This window comes from Canis aureus, chromosome 18, assembly GCF_053574225.1.
Source record: "Canis aureus isolate CA01 chromosome 18, VMU_Caureus_v.1.0, whole genome shotgun sequence".
Taxonomy (NCBI): Eukaryota; Metazoa; Chordata; class Mammalia; order Carnivora; family Canidae; genus Canis; species Canis aureus.
This window is the reverse complement of record NC_135628.1, coordinates 29,266,000-29,279,150: the sequence shown is the minus strand read 5'-3', so window position 1 is coordinate 29,279,150 and position 13,151 is coordinate 29,266,000. Positions and strand designations below refer to the sequence as shown.

Sequence of the window (13,151 nt, the reverse complement as noted above, 5' to 3'; positions counted from 1 at the left end):
CTTTGTCTGCTTATTATTTTCTTCCTTCTACTTTCTTTGGGTATAATTTGATATTTTTCCAACCTTTTCTTTAAGCTATTAGTTTCCTTTTAAGTACAACTTCAACTACAGTACTAATGTTTTGACAGGTTTTGTTTTTTCTATTCATGATTTCTTTAGAAATATAGTGGAATGTACTTTTTACATTGGGGATTGTGTAGTCTTTTTGTTACTGAATTTTAGGACAATTTTACTGAAGTTAGAAGACATTTTCTGAGTGATTTCAGTTCTTTGAAATTTGTGGTAGCTTATTTATGATCTAACATATGGTCAATGTTAGTAAAATATCCCATGTGCTCTCAAGAATATATGTTCTGTTGTATGTATGATATTCTTCATATGTCAGTAATATAGTTTCTGCTGTTCATATTTTCATTATATGAGTTTCATGTTTGCTTGTTTTGTAAGTTATTAAGAGGTTTGTTGCATTTTCTCATTACTAATGAGTCAGGACATCTTTTTAAATCTTTCTAGGGCATTTTCCTTCTGTGAATTGTCAGTTCATATCTTCTGTTGTGTTGTTTGATTCTCTCTTGGTCCTCACTGAAACTCTTTATTTGGGGCACCTGGGTGACTCAGTGGTTGAGCATCTGCCTTTGGCTCAGGTCATGCATGATCCTGGGGTCCTGGGATCGAGTCCCACATCAGGCTCCCTGCAGGGAGCCTGCTTCTCCCTCTGCCTGTGTCTGCCTCTCTCTCTGTGTCTTTCATGAATAAATAAATAAAATCTTAAAAAAAAAAAAACCTCTTTACTTAGCATGGATATTAAATTGTATATATTTATATACACATATACTATATAGAGTATATATATATGAAATCATAAATATGACCTATTTTTGTCTATGCTTTAACTTGATTTGTTCTTTTGCCATGCAAGATTTTTAATTTTTATATCAGTTATGCCACTATTTTCCTTTAGAGATTCTGGGTTTTATTTAGATATGACTCTTCCTACTCAGATTTCTAAATTTTTTAAAAGTATAATTAACATACAATGTTATATTGGTTTCAGGTGTACAACATAGTGATTCAACAATGATATACATTGCAATGCTCACTGTAAGTGTAGTTACCACCTGTCAGCATACAAAGTTATTACAATATTATTGACTGTATTCCCTATGTTGTACTTTTCATCACCATGATTTATTATACCTGGAAGTTTAAACCTCATAATCTCCTTCATTTGTTTTACCCATCCTTCCACCCCCTTCCCTCTGGCGACCACCAGTTTATTCTCTGTATTTGAGACTGTATCTGTGTGTGTATGTCTTTTTGTTCATTTTTTTCCTCTGGACTCCATGTAAGTGATATAATATATTTATCTTTCTCTGACTAATTTCATTAGGTATGCTATACCTTCGGGGTCCATCCATGTTTTTAAAAATGGCAGGATTTCATTATTTTTTTACGGCTGAGCAATATACCGTACCTTCCTTATCCTTTCATCTATTGATGGACACTTAGATTGCTTCCATATTTTGGCTATTATAAATAATGCTGCAGTAAACAGAGGGGTGCATTTATCTTCTCAAATTAGTATTTTCATTTTCTTTGGGTAAGTACCCAGCAGTGGAATTACTGAGTTGCATAGTATTTCTATTTTTAATTTTTTAGGGAACCTCCATACTGTTTTCCACAGTGACTGTACCAATTTACAGTCCCATCAGTAGACACAAGGGATGTGTACTTTTTTGATGCCCTTTTCCCCATATTCTCAGACTTATTATTTCTGGTGTTGTTGATTTTTGCCATTCTGACAGGTGTGAGGTGATATAGGTCACTGTGGTTTTATTTTGCATTTCCCCGATGATAGTGATATTGGTAATCTTTTCATGTGTCTGTTAGCCATCTGTATATTTTCCTTAGAAAACTATCTATTCAGGTCCTCTTTTTTTTACATTTTTATTTATTTATGATAGTCACACAGAGAGAGAGAGAGAGAGGCAGAGACATAGGCAGAGGGAGAAGCAGGCTCCATTCACCAGGGGCCTGACATGGGATTCGATCCCGGGTCTCCAGGGTCACGCCCTGGGCCAAAGGCAGGCGCTAAACCACTGCGCCACCCAGGGATCCCTTAGGTCCTCTTTTTAATCAGATTTTGTTTGTTGTTGAGTTGTATGAATTCTTTATATATTTTGGGTATTATCCCTTTATTGGATATATCATTTGCAGATATTTTCCTGAATTCAGTAGGCTTCCTTTTCCTTTTGTTGGTGGTTTTCTTCATGGTGCAAAAGTTTTTTGTTTTCAATGTAGTCTCAATAATTTATTTCACTTTTGTTTTCTAATTTGTCGGCATCTAATTTTTCTTACTAGTTCCTTATATGTATTTCTGTAGTGTTGATTATTACTTTTATTTCTGATTTTATTTATTTGTGTCTTCAATTTTTCTTCTTCCTGGCTAAAAGTTTATTAACTTTATCTTTTCAAAGAACCATCTCTCGGTGTCATTGATCCTTTATATTGTTTTTATAGTCTCTATTTCATTTGTGTCTCTCTGATCTTTATTAATTTTCTTCCTTCTACTAACTTGGGGTTTTTGTTCTTTTTCTAGTTGCTTTAGGTGAAAAGTTAGATTGAGATTTTTATTTCTTGAGATAGGCCTATATTGGCATAAGCTTCTTAGAACTACTTTTGCTGTGTCCCAAAGATTTTAGACCATTGTGTTTCCATTTTCATTTGTCTCCAGGTATTTTCTGATTTCCTTTTTGATTTCTTTGTTGACCCACTGGTTGTTTAGCCAGTAGCATGTTGTTTAGCCTCCATGTGTTTGTGATTTTTTTCCTAGTGTTTTTCCTTATAGTTGATTTCTAGATTCATACAGAAAAAAATGCTTGATTTCGGTCTTAAATTTATTGAGACTTGTTTTGTGACCTAACATGATCTTGCTTTATGTGTGTGTTCTTCTTTTTTGTTTGTTTGGTTTTGTTTTGTTTTGGTGTTCTTCTTTTGGATGGAATGCTGTGTGTGTATATAGTAGGCCCATCTGGTCTAAGGTATCCTAGAAAGCCAAAGTTTCTTTATTGATTTTCTGCCTGGATAATCTATCCAGTGATGTAAATGCAGTGCTAAAGTCCTGCTACTATTGTATTACTGACAATTTCTCCTTTTATGTCTATTAATATTTTGCTTTATATATTTTAGTCCTCCTATGCTAGGTATATAGGTATTTACAATTATTATATCCTTTTGTTGGATTGATCCCTTTATCATTCTGTAATGCCCTTCCTTATCTCTTGTTATAGTCTTTGTTTTAAAATCTATTTTCTCTGTTAATAAATAAAATAAGCTGGGGTGATACTAATTTATTTATTTTACTTTCATTTGCATGGAGTATTTTTTTTTCCATCCCTTCATCTTCAATCTGAATTTGTCTTTAGGTCTGAAGTTTTATTCTTGTAGGCAGCATATCGATGTCTATTTTTTTAATCCCTTCACTCACCCTGTATCCTTTGATTAGAGCATTTAGGCCATTCAGTAGGGATGTACTTACTCCATTTGGTTCATTGTTTTCTGGTTGTTATTATGGTTATTCCCTGTTCCTTATTTTCTTGCTCTCTTGCCTTGTGATCGATATCTTTACTTAATGTTATGGTTGGATTCCTTTTTCTTTATTTTTTTTTTTCTGTATCTATTAGATTTTTAGTTTGTGGTGACCTGCAGGTTCCTATATAACATCCCAAGTATATAGCAGTCTATATCAAGTTAATGGTCGCTTATGTTTGAACAGATTGTAAAAGCACTGTTTTTTTACTACCCCTCTCATCTTGTATGCATCTGATGTCAAATGTTACATCTTTGTGATTCCCTAATTTTCTAGATAACTGATTTTACCGCTTTTGTCTTTTAACCATCATAAGGTTAAATCAATCATTTGCAAATGATTGCTCTACCTGTACTATAGGTTTCCTGGTGAAATTTTTTTCTTTCATAATTCTCTTTACCTTGGGAAACTCTTCCTCTCTTCTTCAATTCTGAGTTATAACCTGGCTGGGTGGAATATTCTTGGTTGTAGGTTTTTTCCTTTAAGCATTTGAATAGCTCATGACACTCCCCTCTGGCCTGCAAAGCTTATGCTGCAAAAGTAGCTGACAACCTTTATGGAGTTTCCTTTGCATTTAAACAGCTCTTTTCTCTTACTGTTTTTAACTTTGATGTATCTTGGTGTGGGACCTCCTTGGGTTCATCATGTTTGCAGCTCTCTTTAATGCTTGTTTCCTTCCCCAGTTAAGGGAATTTTTCAGCTATTATTTCTTCTCATATGTTTTCTGCCTTTCCTCCCCATCGCTCCTCCTGCTAGGATACCTATAAGGTGAAATTTGTGTACTTGATGTGGTCACAGAGGTCCCTTAACTGATCTTTTTTTTTTTTTTTTGTGGTTCCACTTGGGTGTTTTCCATTGCCCTGTCTTCCAGATCACAGATCTGTTCTTCTGTCTCTTCTAACCTGTTGCAGATCTCTAGTGTATTTTTCATTTTAGTTATTAACTTTTTCTTTCTCTTTTTTGAAGTTCTGAGTTCATCCATTCTTCTCCCAAGTCCAGTGAACATTACTTTGAACTCTTTTATCAGGTAGATTGTTTCCTTTGTTTCTGAAGTTTTGCCTTACTCTTTCATTTGGAGCATATCCCTCTGTCTTCTCATTTTTCACTTTCTAATTAAGTGAAACAACTACCTCTCCCAGTCATGAAGGAGTGACCTTGTGTAGGAACATCTCCTGTGTAGATTGCATGTATGCCACTGGCACCTTTGGCTGGCTGGCTGCTGCTGTCCTGGGCACATGGAATCCTGGGTTGCTCTGCACAGGGGGTACCCTGGCCAGGATGATTAATTCCTAAATTCTTACAATTTATTTTTATATTTGGATCCTTATTCTACTCAGAATTTATTTTTTCTTCAGGATGTCATGGATGTAAACTAAGTGTGGAAATAATATTTTTCTAAAAACTTTTATAGCACTTGTCATCAGAGAAATCTTTGTCAAAATTAAGTTCATGCTCCCTGCTCTCAAACTCAATTACAATGAACTTTGCTGGGTTTTTTAATTTTTTTTTATTTTAAAATATTTATGATACAACTCTTCGTAATATATGCCAAATTTTTTGCACCCAATTTTAGAGATGAAGAAGGAACAGAACATTTACGAAAACGAAGTATGAAGTTGCCTTTTATGTTTACTACTGGAGAAGCTGTGTTGTATGAGATAACAAATCCCTTTCCTCCCATGATGGATCCCTTACCACTAAGGACTAAAAATGGTGCAAGTGGAAGAGATTCTGCTACCAAATCAACTCTAAATAAGGATTCTCTCAATCCCAATTCCCTCCTGGCTGCCATGATGCAACAAAATGAGTCTATTTATCTCTATCCTTCCTCAAGTAGTACACCATTTGAAAGAAATCTTTTTAATGACTCTATGAATGAATGCAGTAATTGGCAAGACAATATCACACCCATGGGAAGTGATAGTATCCTAAAACATGAGCAAATAGGTCATTCTCAGGAAATGAATCCAACACTCTCTGGAGTTCAACCAGGGCTCCTTCCTGACAATAGAAATAGTGACTTGTATAGCATTATGAAACACCTAGGTATTGATTTTGAAGATATCAAACACATGCAACAGAATGAGGAATTTTTCAGAACTGACTTTTCTGGTGAGGATGACTTCAGAGATATTGATATAACAGATGAAATCCTGACATACGTCCAAGATTCTTTAAGTAAGCCTGCCTTCGGGTGTTCAGATTACCAGCAGCAACAGCCCATGGCTCTGAACTCCAGCTGTATGGTACAGGAGCACCTGCAGTTAGAACAGCAGCAGCAGCAGCAGCAGCAGCAGCAGCAGCTCCTCCAACACCACCAAAATCACATAGCAGTGGAGCAGCAGCAGCAACTGTGTCAGAAAATGAAGCATATGCAAGTCAATGGCATGTTTGCCAATTGGAACTCTAACCAGTCTGTGCCTTTTAGTTGTCCTCAGCAAGATCTACAACAGTATAGTGTCTTTTCAGACTTACCTGGGACCAGTCAGGAGTTTCCCTACAAATCTGAGATTGATGCTATGCCATGTACACAGAACTTTATTCCCTGTAATCAGTCTGTGTTACCACAGCATTCCAAGGGGACACAGTTAGACTTTCCCATAGGAAATTTTGAACCATCCCCCTACCATACTACTAATTTGGAAGACTTTGTCACATGTTTACAAGTCCCTGAAAACCAAACACATGGACTAAATCCAGAGTCAACCATAGTAACTCCTCAGTCCTGTTATGCCGGGGCTGTGTCCATGTACCAGTGCCAGCCGGAACCTCAGCACAGCCATGTGGCTCAGATGCCATACAATCCAACCATGCCAGGTCCACAGGCATTTTTAAACAAGGTAAGGGTTTTATCAGACTGAAGAAACCCTTTCAGTGATCCTTCTTACATTATAAATACACATGAGTTGTAAACATTTTATGTCTGTGACTACTTTTATGTTAGCCAGTACTTTTCTGGTATTAGTATGTTAATATGAATAGGTCTTTTTTGCTTGAATTGTAGAGGAAAAAGAAGTCAAGGGCTAAGGCAACCTAATATGTCCTTTAGTTACCAAGTGAAATTATTACAAAATATATTGTTTAGAATAGATTCTTGAGTTTATCTCTCTTCTTTATATGATCCTTTAAAAATTCAGAAATCTATTTGCATTTTTTAAAAGATTTTATTTATTTATTTGACAGAGAGATAGAGCACAAACAGAAGGAGAAGCAGGTTCCCTGCTGAACAGGGAGCCTGACATGGGGCTCAATCCCAGGATGCTGGAATTGTGACCTGAGCTGAAGGCTGACACTTAACTGACTGAACCATTTACGTGCCCCTGTATTTGCAAAGTGTTTTCTTTAGGTCCACCTGGGTGGTTCAGTTGGTTAAGTGCCCAGCTCTTGACTTCTGCTCAGATCATGATCTCAGGGCCATAGATAGAGCCCAGCATGGAGCCTGCATAAGATTCTTTCTCTCCCTCTCCCTCCCCCTCTTAAAAAATTTAAAGCTCAGTCTTTTTTATATGAGTTAAAGCCAATATAGCTGTGCTTTCTTCAAATGCCTTTGTCCTGGGTGACCCCTGAATTCAGCCACAGTACCTTCAAGTTATCTGCCAGATGCTCATTTTATCTTTAAAAGTGGAATATTTTCTTCTGGAATTTTAAAAAATTTTCTCTCATGTTGTCAAGCTTGACACTGTATTTTCATTTTATTTTTAAAAATTTTACTTATTTAAGAGTCATATACTTTACTGTAAGCACCCCTGCATTTTGATTTTTTTTTAATGTGTCATCAGGATTCTTCTAACAGCCACCACAGTTTAAATCTAAAAGTAATCGTTGAAAAAAAAACATTAATGATGGTAGCTGCTTTCTCTTTCTATCTCTCTGGCCTCCTGGGAATATATTTTGTTTGCATTCATGCTTTTCCATTAAAAAATATTTAGTGCACTTTAAAGAATAATTCAGTAGGCTTTTGAAGAAAATCCTGATCAAAATTAAGTTCATTGATCTCTATTTACTGTGTATTAAAGTGTTGGAATAGCAGAAGAGATTCAAGTTCATGACATTTTTCACACATTTGGTTTGCCTATAGATGAGGTTTTTAGTAGAAAACGGCAGTGGAAGTTTTTCCTCTGATATATATCCAACGTCCCTCCCGACATCCTTCAGTTACCTCAAAATTTAGTTTTCAGTTCAAGTCTATCTCACAACATCGCCATAACGTGGCAGAGGTAGGCAACCTGAGTAAACTGCTGACACGTCCCTCATTTACAGGGTTTACAATTGTATTACTCAAGTTGTTCAGTTTTGTTTTTTACTCCCCAGTTTAGGTTTTTTTATTACTTTATGAGTAAGAAGATAATAGGAAGTGAGTAGCCCTATGGATTCCCCCAGGAAATTATTTAAAATTAAAATTACCTATGTGGCTCACATTGTATTTCTATTAGACAGCACTGCTTTTGACAATATATTTAAAGAGAATTGCTGACATGCATCATGCTTTGACTAATGAGTCATTTATTCAAAGACTACCATTCTCTGATAATACCAACATCTGTTTGAAGACTCCATGTAGATGCCATTCATTAAAGACCTAGATTATGTGACTTTTTACTATATATTTAATGTTTTGGAGGATCTTTTAAGTCTAATGTTAACATGTGACATAGGATTTACTTGAAGCAATTAGAGTTATGAGTTCAAGCTATTTGAAAGTTGCCACAACTTTCACTAACTATATACTAAAATACAAAGGTTCCATATAAATCCCTACAGAATTGTGTATCTGCCTCTTTTTTTTCAGTAGCAGTTATAGACTAATTTTATTGTAAAGAAGATGAGAGCATTTTATTTGGTAACTTAATCTGTAATTGGGACCATTTTTAATAGTACTTCTCAAAAGCATATAACAGATAAAAAATTGGTTTAGGAAATCCTATCTATGCTATATTTTAGGAATATTAAGACATCTCTATCAGAACTGACCTTTTATGGAAAAGTCCTAGGTCTGCAGTCCAATGTATTAATTTTGAATGCAGTCAATCCATTGGTACCCAGAACTTGACTAAAATGGAATCTGGTCAAAGCAAACCTATTTATGACAGATATATTATGTAACTGTGAATCATAGCTGATACTCTCTGATCTGTCAGTTTCTATCCAAACCAAAGACAACTTGTTCATCAGATACTCTTCTAATGTATGGAATGCCAAATCTGAGCTCAGACTGATATATCACACATTTGTACCATCTAATGGAGAAACCAGGAAGTTATAAATGCAACACATAGTATGTGCTCAGTAGGTCTTTGCTGAATGATTGAAATTTTAGCAACAGTAAAGAACTGAAGTTTAACAATATGCAAGGCAAATGTTTTAAAAATGCAGTTTAATATATCATTTAGTGGCTTAAGATACTTGAAAGATCTAGTCTGATTAATCGCATTGCTATTTTTGTTTGCAGTTTCAGAATGGAGGAGTTTTAAATGAAACCTATCCCGCTGAATTAAGTAATATAAATAACACTCAGACTCCCACACATCTTCAGCCCCTTCATCACCCACCAGAAGCCAGACCTTTCCCTGATTTGACATCCAGTGGATTCCTGTAATTCCAAGCCCCTTTTGCACCTTGGTTTTTGGATGAGTTTGCAGAAGATTACAGAATAATAATACTGTCAGTGTTGGTCATCAGCAAGTTTACATGGAGGCATTGATGTGTGTTGTTTGTGCTATTTTTCCAAACCAAACTTCAGTGTTTTTAAGAGTTAAGAAAATTACCAGAAATACATATAGTCATTAAACTATAAATTGTGCTGCCACAGGGAGTGAGATTCCATCTCTATTTCACATGATTCTGAGTACCAGAGAATATACAAAACTTATTTAGGGGAACTGTAGGACACTTTTAAATAAAAATTTGTCAGAAAAAAATACTTTTGAATTTTCAGCTTCTAGATTATTATTAATATACCAAATACAAAATTAAACTCCTTTTGTTTAGCTTTGGCTTTTATCTCAGATATTAAAGTAAGTGATTTGGTGCTTTTATAAAAGATAATCTCAGTGCTTTCCTCCTTCATTGTTAATGTAAGTGCCTCACAATTTTTTATACCTATAACACTGTAGGATGTATATTTGATAGAAAATATACTTTTTTTAATAACATTCTGTGCACAAATATCATTTGTATTTCTTAAATTCAGTCATTTTTATTATTCCAAGCATGTTTTAAACTGCACTACTCACCCACTTTCTTCAGGAAAAGGGCAAATAATGATTGAAAAGATATTTATTATATAATCTAGTCGCTCCTAGACTTTAAATGTTGCTCTGTGCCTTATGTTGAAAATTTTTCGAAGTAAATTGTGTTTCCAAATTATTTTTTGATTATCCTATAAATATTAAGACCACAGCACTAAAATTCGAACAGTGTTTTCAGAAGAAAGAGATATACTACCATTTACTAAAATCTCCATGATAGTTGAATGTTGCAATGTGGAAAAATCTGCTTGAATGCAACCTTGTTTATTAACTTGCAATGAGAGGTAGCTTTATTTCTAGCTCTTTAATCAATCACCCATTTCAATGTGTATAAATTCCTTAAAAACTATTTTAGATCTAGAATGAGCTTTAAGGTATAGTATGTTGACTTTATAAATTTCACTTCTTAGTACGGTGGAAACTTTGTTTTTCTCATATTTGAGGAGTGTTCAGATTGAATATAGCAATGTTTGATGCAAAATATTGTTATGAGTGAAATGAATGGTGCATTTATAGTTTATAATGAACAAAATTATTTGTAAAATATTTTCAATCTTTCATTTAAAAAAGTCTATACCTTATATATGCATATAATTTGGGTCTTAGATATTTTATCTGTGTGTCTTTGTAAGAAATCATATAATGAATCCAACTGTTTTTACCTTGGTATTGAGACAACCATGCAGTTCTCTTAACTTCAAGCATTATGTTGTTTCTATGATAAAATGACCTTTATTATTAATCACCCTACTAACTTGACCGTCCCTCAGGTGATTTTTTAAAAAATACCCTTTTATTTAAATGTGACATCTGAAGGGCAGACACATTGCATGTATTGCATAAAAATATGATGGAGTAACAAACTGAGATGTAGTATTAAAATATAACATTTTTCACTTTTTTTAGTAAATGTATATAAAAGTGGCTTCAGATAAAATGTCAGTTCTATGCATTTTTAGTCAAAATTTTGAATCTGTAAAATCTATTTAAATTCTGAAAAAAACAGATTTTAAAACATTTCATAATTTGTTTCCAGCACCAAGTATCACAGAAGAATTAGAGTAGGGTCTGCATTAATATTCCATTTTTTACACATAAGCCTTTCATCAAAAGTCTTCATGTAACCGTTTTTGTTAGTCTTTCCCAACATGTTACTGGGTGAGTTAATTAGCAGAAAAATAGGCTTATTTAAAATTGTGAATAGGATGACAGTTATGCACTTGTACAATTACAAAATTTTAAAGCAATATTGTATATTTTTATCTATATAAAATAACTAAAATGTATCTAAGAATAATAAAATCACATTAAACCAAATAACCATTTGTCTATATTGCTAAGTGCCAAACAAAGAATGCTCTATGTGTACTGCTCTAACAAGGGATTCCTTTTTACATGAAGCGCACTTCTGAGGATGTGGATATGTCTAATTCGAACTCTTCCTATACCAGGTTGTTCTTACAGTATCTGAAGATTTACCAGTGTTCTGGTGTATTAGGAAACTGTTAATCATTACTATGCACCAAATAGTGTTTCTCAGTATTACCAAATTTTAGGCACATGTTTTCATGGCTTTTCTCTTTTCTTCAAAATGTTACTGTTTACCTATGCCATGCATACATTTTTGTTCAAAATATGATTTATAACATCCTTATCAAGCAAAATTGTATACAGTAATATATGGTAATAAAATAATCACTAAGTATAAATAATATGTTTTGATGTAAATTCTTTCTGATCCATATAGAAGAAATGAGCATGTTTAATTAAGCATTATAGTATTATATTAATGAAGGCAATCTACAATATTTAAGGATATGTTAAATAATTTATAAACTTCTTATAAAGTTCTAAGAAGAACTTTATTGGATAAATAAATTATCCTGGATAATTGTAGCCTTTACCTGAATTTATATATATATATATATATTTTTTTTTATAAATACACTCTTCAAGTAACTTCATAGATTAAAGTGCTGCTGAAATGGAATTTTTTTTTAGACTTTGTATTAGTATTTAGATGTGGTGGTGTTAGGATCTCAGATTACATTTTTAAATTCCATTTTCATATTTTAAGAATATTCAACACATTTTTAGAACAACTCATTGTATTTTGTGTTTAGATTAGAACGAGAATGACTACTCTCCTCCTTCACGTCTGGCAGCAGGCTTAGTTCTGACCATTTGTGATTCTCTTTCTCAATATACTGTACCTTTGGAAGCACACCCATTCTGCAACTCTTTATGAATTGCTTCAAAATCAGTTATCTCCCCTCTGTAAAGGGGTAAAATAAAAAGACACCTCAATCCTGATTGACATTTGTGGGACATCTGAGAATGTAGCAAAGCTAAGCATGCATGCCCTGGAGTCAGTTTCCTGGCCTTCCACAGATATGACAGGGATCTCTGGAAAGGTTTGTTACTCTGAGAGTTTCTGCAAAGTAAGGATCACCTTAATACCTGCCTCACTGGACTGTTGGAAGGATTCAATAAATAGTTTATATAAAAATATTTAGTTCCCAATGGCCAAAACTGGAACAATTTGAGCAACAAAATAAATAATAGCATATGATTAAAACGCAAAGAATAAATATCCATGAGTGCCTCCTCATATATAGAAGTGATTAAATAAAGGAGCAAAAAGGGGCAAACCTTCCTCACGGAAGAAGCCCGAGTATTTAGAGATACTACACTTTCCAATCAATGGAGTTTAATACCTCCTCCTTCTCAGAATGGGCTAAACTGAGAACAGAGCAGAAAAGGGGGAAAAAATTACATTCTAGAAACCTGGCAACTGCTTTAACCTAGAGATCGAGGTTGATGTCACCAATGTTAAGTCAGGCTAGCATGTTCTTCCTAAATGATACTGTGACAAGCACACTTCAGCTCTATGGTATCCTCAGAAACACATAATCCCAGTCCACTTGTGAGAGAATATCAAACAAATGCAAATTGAGAAACATTCACAAGTCTCCTTAAAAATGTACAAGTCAGTAAAAGCGAGACAGAAACACTGTCACAGACCAAAGGATACTGAGGGGGGCACAGTGATTAAACATGGTATGGCACCTTGGACTACATCCTGCTACAGCGAAAGGACACAGCTGCAACCAAGGGTCCAACTGCACAAGAAAAGCAACGAATGTAGAAATCCTAATAAAACTGAACAGTGAGGGGTACAAGATGACGAACTCATTTCCTAGTTTCACCCATGTCCTGGAACTGCAGGAGACATTAGTGTTGGAGGAACCTGAATGAAGGGAATAAAGGAACTCCCGATTTGCATATCTAATGTTAATCCAAAATTATTCCAA

At 34.4% G+C, this 13,151-nt stretch overlaps 1 protein-coding gene across 1 annotated transcript in view; it reads left to right on the top strand.

Annotated features, from left to right (window-relative positions):
• Window positions 1-11,549, top strand: part of AHR (aryl hydrocarbon receptor) — a 49,527-nt gene extending 37,978 nt beyond the window's left edge. Inside the window, exons 10-11 of the mRNA XM_077856652.1 lie at window positions 5,163-6,429; window positions 9,039-11,549. Coding sequence (XP_077712778.1) covers window positions 5,163-6,429; window positions 9,039-9,185 — 1,414 coding nt within the window. The 3' untranslated portion in view covers window positions 9,186-11,549. The remainder of the gene's footprint in view (window positions 1-5,162; window positions 6,430-9,038) is intronic.
• Window positions 11,550-13,151: the final 1,602 nt, after the last annotated feature.